We start from the raw sequence: 15,342 nt of genomic DNA, 5'->3' as shown, positions 1-15,342 counted from the left end.
TCAGGCCTGAGGTTGTTTCATACTGGCTGAGGCAGGAGAACGACATGGAGTCTCCCAAGTCATTGTTGTCATAACCACTGTGACCAGTGGAAGTGGCATACTTTTCAGGCATGTTGGGGTGAAGTTAAGACACTTGAGAAACTGCCCAGAGTCTTCCTCAGAGGGAGTATAAAACTTGATTCTCATTTTCATTAGTCAGAAGTCTTTTATATAAGAGTGTCAATCTCACTAGTATTATTTCTAGAGATCAGTTTTGATGCATTTTTTGTAAAACTACCTGTTTGAGAATTCAAGTAGTCCAGTTTTTTTTCTCATATGTGATATACTTTATCTTGTGCGATAGCTACCCTGTTAAATTTGTTCCTTAAGAATGTGAGGGAACTAAATTTTTGTAAACTGAATCATTTCAAATGAGCAAAGAGGATCCTATACTAAATTCTGTTGTAATACAGTTAATTTGATTATGTTAGAGCAAGATGGTATCTGTCCCCACTGCTTGCTCCGTCCCCGTTAATCTATGCTTTAAAATTGTTTTCTTAACAACACCTTGAATTAAGAAATCAGTATTGAAATTTTAGCCTCCAGAGCACATTGATTTTTGCCATTTGCAGAGGACAAAATTTTCTGCTATTCTTTTTTAAATTTTTAAATTTTTTTTTTTTTTTTTTTTTTTTCGGTACGCGGGCCTCTCACTGCTGCGGCCCCTCCCACTGCGGAGCACAGGCTCCGGACGCGCAGGCCCAGCGGCCATGGCTCACGGGCCCAGCCGCTCCGCGGCACGTGGGATCTTCCCGGACCAGGGCACGAACCCGCGTCCCCTGCATTGGCAGGCGGACTCTCAACCACTGTGCCACCAGGGAAGCCCTAAATTTTTATTTTATATTGGAGTATAGTTGATTTACAGTGTTATTCTCTACTATTCTTAATTCAGAAGTAACTTCTGTGAGGGGACTTGCTTTTAATTTATTTTGTATAGAACATAAATTGTTTGAGTCTATGATGGGGTTCTGCAAACCTTTTCTTAAAGGGCCACATAGTAAATATTTTAGGCTTTGGGAACCATACGGTTTCTGTTGTAACCGCTCAATTCTGCTGTGTAAGTTGAAAGCAGCCATAGACAATACATAAACAATGAGCATGGCTGTGTTCCAGTACAACTTTATTTTCAAAACAGACAGCAGATTGGGGTTTGCTGACTCCTGTCTAGAATTTTGTTGTGTTTAAGCCAATTCCATATCTGGAGGAAAAAAAAATGGGGCAGGATATTATTGCGTAACCAATTCCTGTAACTCAGGCAACTCTGGCTTGCAGAGGCCATTATTTTCAAGTTACACTGTACTGCCTTCATATGTATAATCATAAACAGAAATAGTTTATTGCATTCTCTCTCCTCTCCATCCTGCCGTACCTCCTTAAATATTTTGAGTGCCCACCACGTAGCAGATGTTAGGCTAAGCACTGGGGATAAGTGGTGAACAGGCAGAGCAGCCCCTCTCCTCATAGATCAGTAGAGGTGACAGACAATAAGCAAACTAAGCAATTATAGATTGTGACGAGCACTGTGACGTTATCAAGCACTGTGCTGAGGTGGAGAATAACCAGGGGGGGCAGTGCTTCTTCCATAGAGTGTTGGGGGAAGCCTCTCTGAGGAGGTGAAGTTCAAGCCGACACCTGAAGTTGAGAAGGATCTAATCATGCAAAAAACCTGACAGGTTTTTTTTTGACAGGAATCAGAAGATAGTCATCCTCTCCTCCTTTTCCCTCTGAATGTCAATATAGACATGGATAAGCTATTCAAATTTTCATAGAGAATATTGAAAGCTATTTTATAAGATTTTTTTTCTCTCCTTTTAGCTTTTTAGGCAAGGCTAAAAGCAGTAAGAACAAATGGAAAGTTTCTGTCTTCTGGTCAATACATGTACATACATAGTGAATATGCACAGAAGAGTTGGCTGCCACAATAAAGGTCTGGGCCTTGTGGCCTATTATTTAGAGCTCTGGGGATGCGTGAGGTTTGTTAATACATTTATAAAGTTGAAGCCTCATATGCTCTATGTTATGGCGCTCCAGAAGGCTGTGCAGATGCAGTGAGGTGGTGGGGCCCTCTGCTGGCTGACTATTGCTCACAAATGCTTCTCTGCTTACCGTAGTCAGTGTGGACAGAGAGGTTTTCTGGAGGACATCTCAAGTGGTTAGGCCCCGGGAGGTTCCCAGGCCCCTGTCGTATTACAGGCTCCTTAGATCAAGCCTTAGGGGAATATTCACAGGTAGGCTTGTACGTCCCTAGCTCCTATGCTCTCTGCTTCTTTCTTCTCTGTGGCCTTCTGCTGACCGGTGCTCTTTGCTTGACTAGCTACTGGTGCTTTGGTGGAAGGTAAGGAGGTAGGTGTGGGCTGAGCATATGGACTGAGTGATGCTTTTGTGTTTTCACATGCTGTCTTTGGCATCTAAGTACCCAGCTATAGTCGCTTCACTTTACTGATAGGGGATGTTGACAGAAGCATAAAATGAATATAAGTTGGATATGTGTGTGGTCGCATTTTGAATCTTTGTACAGGAGGAGCATGTTCTACTTGAAGTGACCATCCTACAGAAGGCTTGACCTAGATGAATTCACCATTTTGGCTTGGTTTGGGGTTTTTAATTTTTGTTATTGGGGTATTTTGTTTGTTTTGTTTTGTTTGTTGTTTGTTTTTCATTTTTATTTTGTCCCAACATTTTCCTTTATAGTCCACCATTAGATATTGATCAGTTGAAGCTCATTTTAAGACTCGTTGGAACCCCAGGGGCTGAGCTTTTGAAGAAAATCTCCTCAGAGTCTGTGAGTTGTTGCTTTGATTGTAATAATCTGCCCTTTTGGGAGCCTCTGCCACTTCCCTTCTGTCAGTCTGTACTTTGACCCGGGTATGTTTGTAAGCACATATGCCCTTTGTGTGCTGACTTCCGAGATGAAGGGGGTGTGTGTGTGTGTGTGTGTGTGTGTGTGTGTCTGTCTGTGTGTACCTGCCTGCTCACATGCATGGGTGTGTTTTGTTTTCTCTCTATCTGGGTATGTAATCCTAGAGCATAGGAGCTTGTATTGGGCAGTAGTATGCCAGTAAATGAGATTTGAGATTCTAATTCATTCCAAGAGATTAATGGAAAACTTGTCTCCACTCTCCAGCCCTGACTTCATCTTTCTCAGTTTCACATATACTCAAGGGCTCCTTTCACTTTTAGGTTAGTGTTTATCCTCAGAGCATGAGCCTCACCATGTATTAGTCTAGCTTTATCACTAAAAGAATGAAATGTGCATTATCTGTACTCTTTTGCCCTTTTCCAGAAGTTACTTTCTTTTTATTATTTTAGAATAGACAATTCGCACATCTTGTGTAAGGTGTCTATCCCCCACAGGGGTCCCTCTCTACCCAGTCTCCAGACCGTCAGAGGTAACAGCCCCACTCCTGACACCTCAGATAACACAGGAGTAGGGTTGTAAATCCTTCTCCCACAGCCTGCCTTTGTAATTACGAGTTTGAGTAACCTGAGAAAAAGCTTTGGAGCTAATGCCTTCCTGCTTCTAAGCAGGCATTTAGAGAGAAGCCATGGGAATATGACTCTGGCTTACTTTGGCTCTCATTTCCTGCTGTTGGTCAGTTTCTTGGGCCAGACGTGTGAGAGAAATCATGAAAGCCCAGTCTTTCTCCCCTTTCCCTTCTGTCTGCTGCCAGGCAGTTGGATAAAAGGGAAAAAGAGCTGTGGAGCCAAGTTCCAGTTGTGCCTTTCTGGATTCTCCTCCCAGCGTTTCTGACTGAAGGGGTCCCTTTGCCCAAGTGGAAAGACTGCTGGGTAGCCAGAGGCAGGCTTTTAATTTGTTTCATTTAAGATGAGGAAGCAAAAGCACAGAAAGACTGTGACTTGCCCAAGTCATGCACTGAGTCACTTGACAGAGCTGAGCATACATCCCAGATGTTCTGATAATGTGTTCTAAACTTTAATCTCATGATTGCACACTGTTTTGAAAGTCATTGTCAGAGTTATCAACCACAGTGTCAGCCTGAAGGAGTGTTTCCTTTTGCTTTATGAAATGCAGAAAGCTGGGTTGGAGTGAATCAAAGATATGGGATGATGTTTAGAGAGGATGGTGCTTTTTTGTCTTAAATGCATTTGCTTAGAAAGATTGGCTAATAGAGAGGACATGGGGCAAGGGAGTGGGGTTGGGGAGGAACTCCGTTTATTAATGAATAGTGCTCATGAGACTGAGATAGCAAATGCATTCCCTGTCTGGGGGTGGCCACTAGCAGCTCTTTCTCAAGTCTTCTCGCCCACCCTCAGCCATCTGCCCTATAGGTACATGCTGTTAGTCACAAGAATTTCTAAAAGAAAAAGTGTGGGTAAAATGATCATGTTTACCTGTCATTAATCCATCTTTTTTTTTTTTAAGAAAGAAACAACACTAAGTGCCTGACCTAATAATGAAATGTCTTTATCTTATGTGATATAGGGCACATCATACATTTCAACAGCTCTAGTATAGAGTTCGGCATAATAAAATTGAGTATCAGAATACAGAACTTAAGTAATATTGTATTGAGTATAGAAATAAGAAAATGGTGTTTTTTTCTCCTGCATAGTTACAACTAGTGCATAAAAGTAATTTAAACATTGAAAAGGGTAGACAAGATTAATTTGATGTTAGTGATACTGCTCAAGTACTAGTTTATCTTAGAAGCACATGATTTGTGGAACACATGATGCATAAATAACAAAGCCAGGTGAATAAAATGGTTTAAAGCTTTTCAAAGTGAAAAGAAAAATTCATTAGTGGAGGAATGTAGTAAACAGAGAAAGCCAATGGCTATTTTCGTTACTCCTGAAAAGTAGTGAAGAAGTGATGCCATTATTTATTGATTGATGGAATTCAGTCAATAAATAATAGGACATTCTGAGTAAGAGAGTGCAGTGATAGATGGGCTGACTGAGAACGAGTTAGCATGTGCCATGAGAAAGGGGATAAATGGGTCACGATGGATGTAAGGAGAGGGAATTTTTTTTGTTGGTGACCCACTACCTGTAGTAATCAGTGAAAGGACAAAAAAAAAATCATATTAAGAAAGCAAAAGCCCTTTCACTGACTCACTCTCACATTTTTCTCTGGAAATATTTTCTTCCTAACCTCCCGACAAAAAGGGGATACAATAACCTATTTGACTAAAGGAGACAAAAAAAAAACAAAAAACAGAAAATGTGCAGGCCAAGTTATTGTTCATAAGAAAGAAGAGAAAGGTGACAGGATTTTAACATTTAAAACCCAGCTGGTATTCCTATTGCTGGTTTACTTATTGACCCCCTTTTGTTCTTTCTCTTGGCATGCAAAGTAGTTTGTTATGTAATTTATTTAGAGGTAAATCTAAACTTTATTGAGAATGTTAAAAGAACTTCATACCACCTTTTGAATTTGCTGGCTTCTGTCTTTGGGCCAGGGAGCATGAACGGCAGGGTGGAGCTCATGGCCCCAGCTCTTTCCTAATAGCCAGCCTTGAACATGTGTTTGTAGTAATCTGACCACTAGGGAATCTGAGTTCAGAGGATGAGCTAAAGTGGAAAAATCATTGAGGGAAGCCACAAAGAAGTGAAATTACTTGATTCAGGTACTTATTGAAAATTATGCTACAACAGAAGGAGAGAATTAATAGATAACAGCAAAGGGAATATGAAAAGGCTTTTATTGAATTGTGTTGAGGATTTTAAAAACCCCATCACTCTACTTTAATAAGCAACACATGATAAACTAACAATTCTTGTAGTGTTTGTGTTAAAATTGATGGGACAGCTAAATGAGAGAAGTTTAGAGTACAACTTACCTACGTGCGCATACGTTTGGAAGGCCTCATAGTTCTGCCTTTGTCAGATACTTGCAGAGTGTTTTGCCAACTTCCTCCAGGATGTTTTTAAGCAAAAGTCAGTCTGTTCACCTGTTAAAGAGACTTGTGGGAGAAATCATTGTGGCATGCTGTAATACTGTCAGCAGCTTGTGACTTCTGTTTTGTCTCTGCCATTAGCTTCTAACTTTCCCCCCCATCTCCCTGTCACTTCCCATTGTGTGTTTGTGGCATGTATTTTAAATGTATCACTAACTACTGTCTTTGAAACTTGGCACTGCTTATCAACCCACATACCACCTTGGTCTTACCTTAGGAGGGGTGGTATTTTGGAGAATCACCTGAACCTGTGCCACAAAAATTTAACCTCTACCTTAAATGGATATATTGGACATTTTATTATATCCAAAGTTGAGTCAAACTTTTCTGAATCCTCTCCATTTACCCCACAAGCAAACACGTTTTGGCCGTCAGTACTTGAAAACAGTTCTCTGGCTGGCATCCTGGATCCAAGGGGCAGTCTCTTTCCAGGGAGCCTAAATATTTAATGTTAAAGATGATGCTAAAACCAAAAGAAAGTTTTTCTTCTCCACATGGCCGGTCACGGCCACATGCCTACTAACTCTCATGCCATTCACAGAAGCATGATTTCACGTGCAGCCTTGGGCTCTGGCCTGGGGTGGGTGGGATGGGTGGAAGTAGGCTATTTGTTTGTTTGGGGGTGGCTTTTTGGCCTTTTTTAAAACTTGAGTTGAAAGTTATTTCTCGCATTGTATGCTTAACAATGCCCTTGACTAGGCATCTAAGATATTAACCAGCTTCAGCAGATTATGCGTCTGACGGGGACTCCCCCTGCTTATCTCATTAACAGGATGCCAAGCCATGAGGTGAGAACAAATAGACTGTGCAGGGATATCTAATTCAGAGGGCCACATTCTCATTTTATTGCCACTGTATAACCAACACAGTTTTCAATGTCACTGAATGCTTGCATGTGCCTTGAGGGCTACTAAGGCAAAGACTGCCTATGTGCTATTACAGAATGTTGACATTTGGGATAAAACGTTACCCAATCCTGTGAACTGAGAATATAATTTACAGGCTTGTACTTAGAAAATGATGTTACTTTTATATTTGAGTTTTATGAATTGAGTGCTCAAGAGGAAGTTCGTGTTTTCCTAGGATTCTATGCCTACAGTCAGGGTATGCTACCATCTAATGATTTTCAGCTGGAGGTGTATTAACTGAAGGCCATTAACATCCTTTCCTATTCATCCATTTTTTTAATGACCAAAAGAAGAGTCTTCATTTAAAAAGAAAAAACAAACCTAAAAAAATGTCTAATGCTAGTAAGGAGTATATTTAAAAGAAGATATGCAAATAATATAAAATAAATTTGAACACTTAGATAGGGTTAGGTGCCTTTTTTACCAATGCTACTTAATCTAACTCTGGTTTTATCATCAGAGATGATTGGGGCACTTCTTTCTAAGGTGCCCTTAATCTTTTTGGGAATCAGGTTGGCAACACAGCTTTATTCAGGTAGTCTTTTTATTTAGCTTATTATAGGGAAGATTGTTCTCTGCAGGAGACAGGTCTCTTAACTCTGTTTTCCCTTCATTCTTTTATCTACATGCTCAAGTAGGAAGGGATAACAGGCATGTCGATAATTCAATTCCTAGAACTTTCTTTTCAAATCAGAAAGATTCTCAGCTGCTTTTCAAAAAGTGGGCCTCTCCTGCTTGCTCTGCATACAATGACTAAGAATGTGAAGTTCTTAAGAGGTACAAACTACCATGTATAAAATAAATAAGCTACAAGGATAGGTTATACAGCACAGGAAATATAGCCAATATTTTATAAATAACTCTAAATGGAATATAATGTATAAAAATTTGAATCACTGTTATATACCTGAAAATAACATAATATTGTATTATATGTATTAATATTATAGATATAATTTATATATATATATATATATATATAAATTTTAAAAAGGTGAAGTTGCCTAGCAGCTAGAACTTTTTCTCACCTTGTATGTGTGTGTATATACGTACATACGTAACTATAATGCATACCTTTAAAGAAGTTTTACCTCAGCTACTCAGATGGACTGATAGTGGGATTTATTCTTTGAAACAGGGAAGGTCATAAACTTACTTTAGTACCTAATATCTGAAGCACACATTTATGAGTTACATTTGTGTTTATATGATTATTCTCAAGACCAGTGTTTGGCTTTGCCTTGATTAGAGCTGTCCGTCCTTGAAAGTATTTATTAGCACCTTAAGTTCCTTAGAATGAAGTCCAGAAATTGTCAGGCTTTCCTTTCTAAAGGCAACAGTGATAGCAGCTGATGTTTAATTTGAGCTCTCCCTCTGAACCAAGTACCACGCTAAGGAGGTACTGCTTTGTTATCGCTAGTCCTCACTCCAGCCCTGTGAGGTAGGCACTGTTATTAACCCTGTTTTATAGATGAAGAACTGAAGACTTAAAAGAGAATAAGTAATTTACCCAAAGTGGTAAAGTCAAGATTCAAGCTCAGGCCTGTCCCACCCCAAGGATCAAACTTATGAAACCTATATTGATATATAAATTTTTGTGTGTCAAAATTTTAGTTGGAAGCTCTCATGAGTTTTATCTTGCTTGAGTATCACAATAACCATGTGGTATAGGCAAGCCAAATACTAATATCTAATAGTAATACTAATATTTTACAGATGAGGTTATTGATATGCTAGTTAAGACTTGCCCAAGAAGATGTATCTTATAGGTGGTAGGGGAAGGATTTCTGCCTAGGCTGTGTAACTTATCCACTATTCTTTATTACTCTTATTAAATTGGTTTAGTATTTTTAAAATGTGTTTGAACCTCTTAGAATAATATATATAACGCTTATGGTTACTTTCTTGTCGCCATGAATATTTTGTTAGCAAGGTTAATACTGATATCCTTTTCATATACTAAGAGTACCTGCTGAGATCAGCACCATCAAAAGACAGTTGATCCTAGACTTTCCTTGGGAATACCAATCCCTATGCCAACTGCAGCTTTTTTAGGAAGGCTGTCTTAGAAAGGTCTACTTCTTAGATATCTTTTTTTTTTTTTTGTGGTACGCGGGCCTCTCACTGCTGTGGCCTCTCCCGTTACGGAGCACAGGCTCCGGACGTGCAGGCTCAGCGGCCATGGCTCATGGGCCCAGCCGCTCCGCGGCATGTGGGATCTTCCCAGACCGGGTCACGAACCAGCGTCCCCTGCATCGGCAGGCGGACTCTCAACCACTGCGCCACCAGGGAAGCCCTTAGATATCTTTTTAAACTTCTGATCCTGTGACCAGAATGCTAATGAAAGGGAACTTAATTGGTTCGCATTTTTGTTCACTTGAAATTTAACTGTGAGTGATAGCAGGAGTAAATAAAGGTGCTGATCGTAAATAAGGAGGTTAGGTTGGCAGTAAGAGAGAAGTATTTAAAGAATGTCAGTGATATTCATAAACATTGAAGCTAGCAGACCCTGTCAGTTAACACTCGTTCTTTGACAGGACCCAGACTCTTTGAGAGCAGCAACAATACTGAACAAAGCCATTTTGAAAACCCTCTGTTTTACAGGCAAGAAACTACATTCAGTCTTTGACCCAGATGCCAAAGATGAACTTTGCAAATGTATTTATTGGTGCCAATCCCTTGGGTAAGTTGACCGTATCCTCATCTAATGGATTCAATATCAATATATTCAATATTGGTTATGACATAAGTTAGGTATTTGAAGAAGAGTTTTTCCTTTTGACTAAATACCATTAATTAAATCTTGGAAGGAGGTAAATAATGCCATTTATTATCCGTGTTTGTATTATCAGGTTTTTTTTTTCAGTCTCATGACATGCTTATATATTTATATGATCACAGAATTTGAATGGGGAAATAGGCTGGGACAGTGAGGAAAGGAGAGGAAGTAATGGGAACGCTAGGAGAACAGATTGAGGGATACAGGAAGAAAGAGGAACAGAGAAAAGCCTGTGAGTTGTTCACCACTGCTGTTGGGTTTTTTTTTTAAATAGATTTATTTATGTATTTATTTATTTAATTTATTTTGGCTGCGTTGGGTCTTCTTTGCTGTACGTGGGCTTTCTCTAGTTGCAGCGAGCGGGGGCTGCTCTTCGTTGCAGAGTGCAGGCTTCTCATTGCGATGGCCTCTCCTATTGTGGAGCATGAGCTCTAGGCCTGCAGGCTTCAGTAATTGTGGCACGTGGGCTCAGTAGTTGTGGCGCATGGGCTTAGTTGCTCCACGGCATGTGGGATCTTCCCGGACCAGGGCTCGAACCCATGTCCCCTGCATTGGCAGGCGGATTCTTAACCACTGCACCACCAGGGAAGCCCACTGCTGTTGTTCTGCGGTGTCCCTCACTGAGGGAGAAAACAACCAAAGCACAGATGGTGGTTAGTAGACCCACCCAGGCGCTCCCTGCAGTGTGCCCTGCTCTACCTACAGGTCCCATCATCCTCAGGTACTTTGCCCTCCCCCCTTCTTCTTTTGCCCTTAGAGACTTAACCATTCTCTCTTTGCGAAGCTAATTTGCCACCCCAGACTTTAAGGAATGGCTCCATATTCCTTCCTGCCACCATCACTTCCAGGATCTTTGGCAAAGGGACGTAACAGTGGCAGCTGCAGGATGTGTACTGCCTTGGCTAAAAAAAAAGAGTTGCTTTGTTCCTTAAAACCGGGGGCTGATGTGTACTTTTTTTGGTCCCCAAAAGTGTTATTGCCTGAGGCTCTAATTCCCTGACTCTAGGAGAAGACGGAGGACAGTGCTATTTAATGATAGACACAGAAAAATCAGACCAGGACTTCTCTATGACAGGAGGGGAGCAATGCTGTGATAATAGTACAATCAACCTTCTTACTTTTCTGAAGATTGTATCTTAGTAGTATGTTTTTTGGTTGTTGTTGTTTTTAAATTTTATTTATTTATTTTTGGCTGTGTTGGGTCTTCGTTGCTGCGTGCTTGCTTTCTCTAGTTGTGGCGAGCGGGGGCTACTCTTTGTTGTGGTGCATGGGCTTCTCATTGTGGTGGCTTCTCTTGTTGCAGAGCACGGGCTCTAGGCGCGCAGGCTTCAGTAGTTGCGGCGCACGGGCTCAGTAGTAGCAGCTCGCGGGCTCTAGAACACAGGCTCAGTAGTTGTGGCGCATAGGCTTAGTTGCTCCGCGGCATGTGGGATCTTCCCGGGCCAGGGCTTGATCCCATGTCCCCTGCATTGGCAGGTGGATTCTTCTTAACCACTGCGCCACCAGGGAAGTCCCTTAGTAGTATGTTTTTAAATCTCAGTTTTGGTCATCCCTCTGCTTAAGGGTCTCAGCAACCGGGCTTCAGGTTTAGTTTTATCCTTCTGAGAGCTGACACCCATAACAGCCTCTTTAGAAGTTGGAGTGGCTTTACTTTTTTAAGTACTTCATCCACGGTGATTGTTTGAGAGCAGTTTAGTGTTACTGTGATAATTCTTACAATAGCAGAGATGCTCGCACTCTTTCAAGTGTTAGGCAGCTATAGATGAGTCCATGTCGGCCTTTGAGACGGAGAGTATGTCAGATCTCAGCTGGATCACTCTCACATCGAAGAAAAAATCCACAAACTCATCAGGGGTATACAGAACTCTGCCGGGGTTGGCTTGGGTTTGCATCTGCCCTGGCATGCTGTGGTTGGCTTTGTATGATTTGTTTATACTGTGTTATCTAGTTCAAGGGTCTGTGAGAAGCTCTGTTTGAGTCATAAGTACTGTAGGATGTTGGGAAATTATGTTGTATGCTGGTCACTTCCCTGTCTGTCATTCTGTTATGAGTTTTTTCATCATATCAGCTCACATTTTGACATGGCAATGCTTACTGTTTGACTACCTGATGGCTGACTCAAAGAGATTTGTTAATTCATTTTTCCGAGGAAGGGGGAATATGTGTGTGTCCCAGCAGCTTATTTGGGTCACATCTATCCTGATAGGTGTCCCCCTTCTCTGGAATCATGACATTTAAGCATTCAAAAGAACTGGATACCACTTAGTACTGCAGGCTGCTAGTGAGTTGAAGGAGGCTTTGAGCCATCTGCTGCTCAGCACTGCAGTTCTCAAAATTTAAACAGACCTATCAGTCCACTGCCCAGTGATGTCATACAGAGTCTCTTCTTGCAGGCAGAACATGGTGTTACTGACCAGGAACTTGTGTCCAGCATGTTAACCGAGAAGGAATATACTAACAGTGTAAATATTGACAGCTCTATTTTGTCCATTACTGACTTCAGGTTTCACCATTAGCCTCAAAACATGAAGTAAAACTTAAATTGCCCTTTGATGGAGTGTGTGTATTTGTGTCTGTCAAGATCTTAGAGGAATCTTTTTCTTAACCTTGATCTTACTTTTTATCAAGGTATTGGTTATAAGGACATGGTTCTTTTTACCCTGGGGATGGCAAAGACTCATCATATGACCCAAACAACACCTGATAAGATTATTCTTTCTAAGTAGAGAAGAAGAATATATATCTAGGCAATTTTCCCAATGCTTTAAAGTGTAAACTTACGAACTTGACACATAAATATTCACTTTGTGCCTGTAGTCCTCTGAAACCCACATTTCTCCTTTGGATTACTCTGGAATTGAGGCTGCAGGACAGGGGTCTTTTACATCCTCCAGTGTATGCAGCATGGATCTCTTCAGGAAACAGTCCGCCCCTTCACTACCCATCCCTGCCCCCTTCCACGTTTAAGGAGACATTGATAATTTGCAAAGCCTCAAATGCCTTTGTTACACCAAAGTGATAACTGTCAAAATGTCACTGTTTGTCCTCCCAAGTGCCACCGTTCTGAAACTCAACACACCCTCATTTGTAAGAATTAGAAAACAAACAAACAAACAAAAAAACCCCACTGTTTTGTGACCCCCTAATGAATTAGTTGCTGGGAAGGAAAAATCAATGGATGCTGAAAGCTGTAAGTGAAAGAAACTGGTATTTACCTGGTGTGTCCCACTGGGTACTTTCTTGGGGCAGAAAAGAAACATTTTAACCCAGTGATCAAATTTTAGCATCATTATTAATGGGACAAATGGCTTTAATGTACCATTAAGTACATAGCATCACCTATGAAATATTCTTTCCAAAAATATTTATAACCCAATTCTTACCAAATTTTCAGATCTAACAGGGTTCAGGAAATACAGGGAATAGAGGAAAACAAGGGTGTAAGTACATGATAGCACAAGACAACTGGGGGTGGGTATTTTCAGGTCAAAGTTAGGAAAAAATAGGGGTTACAAGTGGGGGGATTATTTCGAGACTAAGGAAACTCAATCTAATGCATTGCATGGCCCTTAATTGGATCCTGGTTTGAACAAACTAGGTATAAAAAACAACTTTAGGGTAATTGAAATTTTAACATGTACTGGATTTTAGATGATATTTGGGAATTTTATATTTGTCATATGTTATAACAGTTTTATGATTGTGTAGGAAGCTATCTGTATGCTGAAATATTTAGAGGTAAAGTTTCATGTCTCTAATTTTATTTTAAAATGGTTTGGCAAAAAATATATGTATATATAGATAAAGAAATACAGAAGGTTAATTGTTGGTGGTGGGCATATGACTGTTCACTGTCCTATTATTTTGTATACTGAAATTGCTCATAATGATTTTATCCAAATACCACGTCTCATCCACACACCCATAAAAAATCCTCAATTTGTTCATTAGATCCATTAGATGAATATTCACTTTCCTTATGTAAATAAACAGAAGGGACAAAACAGTAAGAAGCCGGCCCTACTTACCTCTTGTAGATTACTTTAGTTATGGACTTTCATTCTGACATTTTGACCATAGTGGTAGCAGTTTGACACTGACATTCCACAGAAGCTTGTTCAAACACAATCTGTTACTTTTTAAAATTCTTCTTTACTAATATATTCTCTAGTTTTTGGGGGGGAGGGTATTTATTTATTTATTTTTGGCTGCACTGGGTCTTCATTGCCACACGTGGGCTTTCTCTAGTTGCAGCGTGCAGGCTTCTCATTGCAGTGGCTTCTCTTGTTGCGGAGAACGGGTTCTAGGCGCGCGGGCTTCAGTAGTTGTGGCTCGAGGGCTCTAGAGCACAGGCTCAGTTGTTTTGGTGCATGGGCTTAGTTGCTCCGTGGCATGTGGGATCTTCCTGGACCAGGGCTCGAACCCATGTCCCCTGCAGTGGCAGGTGGATTCTTAACCACTGCGCCACCATGGAAGTCCCAGTAATATATTCTTAAAAAATACAAAATCCACCCACACATCCATACACGCATACAAGCATGCACACACATGTGTGTGTTTAAAGGAGGAAAGGAGTAATATATCCTAGATCAGACACTTTGGAGAATTCTTTGTTTGGGTATGAAGGGTCAAAACTGTGTGTTTGCTTAATAAGGCATAAATTTTTGGTAACGTGTTAAAAACTCTTCTTTTTTCCTTCCAATCTGTGGTACTGATAGCTGTCGACTTGCTGGAGAAGATGCTTGTATTGGACTCAGATAAGAGAATTACAGCAGCGCAAGCCCTTGCACATGCCTACTTTGCCCAGTACCATGATCCTGACGATGAACCAGTGGCTGATCCTTACGATCAGTCTTTCGAAAGCAGGGACCTCCTTATAGATGAATGGAAAAGTAAGTCATAGCAGGATGAACATCTAGCTTGAGAACTTAGATTTAAAAATCTTTTCCTAGGTGAACCACTATCCAAAAGCTGTGTGGGGGTGGTGGTGGAATTTTTTCTGGTTATATCCAACTCGTTAAAACTTGTAATGAGGGTCTCTAATGCAGAATGAGTATGTTCCTCTGATGGAAACTGTCTGTTGTAGATGACGACACTCTGGACCTTTGAGATGCTTCTGTCTGGTCTGATTTTGTGCACAGCCCCTCACGTCTGCATAGAGCTTTGAGGTTCTCAGAATTTCTGCATTTATACCATCTCTCTGAGCTAAGTAGGGAATAGGGAATTTTTACAAGTGATAGAATTGGGGCGAAGAGAGTTTATATCATATCTCTTACCTTAGACATAGTTAGGGATGCAGCCAGAAATGGAACCCAGGTCTCCCATGCCCAATCTCATATTCTTTCCATAAAACACAAATTCAGAACTCGAGTTAAATCCCAAAAGCCAGGATTATCTGTTGCTGTAGCGTGTGGGATTGCTTTGCTACTCTTGAGCATCTTCTCCAGAGCTTTAAAGAGGAGGCACTAGATGATGAAAGAAACAAGAAAAGTGGTTCTTTTATATGTATCCTTGAACTTCTGTGTAATCACACGTTCCATTAGGATATTACACACAAGCAATGAGGCAATTATTTGAAGTAGCCCATCGAACCAGCGGCCTGAACAGGGAGGAAGGATCTTGAGCTTAGAAGTTAGGGTGCTTGCCAGCAAAGTGCATAGTCTAAACTCTCACGTCGTACTTTTCCTTCCCAATT

General features: G+C 40.7%; 1 protein-coding gene across 5 annotated transcripts in view; it reads left to right on the top strand.

The window, feature by feature from the left end:
* MAPK14 (mitogen-activated protein kinase 14) overlaps window positions 1–15,342 on the top strand; it is a 75,024-nt gene that overhangs the window by 57,315 nt on the left and 2,367 nt on the right. For 3 of the 5 annotated variants that reach the window (XM_019949670.3, XM_019949667.3, XM_019949669.3), the window contains 3 exons: window positions 2,742–2,821; window positions 9,473–9,551; window positions 14,366–14,539. In XM_019949670.3, coding sequence (XP_019805229.1) covers window positions 2,742–2,821; window positions 9,473–9,551; window positions 14,366–14,539 — 333 coding nt within the window. Of the gene's footprint in view, window positions 1–2,741; window positions 2,822–6,668; window positions 6,749–9,472; window positions 9,552–14,365; window positions 14,540–14,733; window positions 14,816–15,342 lie in introns of all 5 variants that reach the window. The other 2 variants (XR_012334494.1, XM_019949668.2) reach the window with 2 other exon arrangements.

This window comes from Tursiops truncatus, chromosome 10 (assembly GCF_011762595.2).
Source record: "Tursiops truncatus isolate mTurTru1 chromosome 10, mTurTru1.mat.Y, whole genome shotgun sequence".
Taxonomy (NCBI): Eukaryota; Metazoa; Chordata; class Mammalia; order Artiodactyla; family Delphinidae; genus Tursiops; species Tursiops truncatus.
The sequence above is the reverse complement of the archived record's forward strand: the minus strand, read 5'-3'. Positions and strand labels throughout refer to the sequence as shown.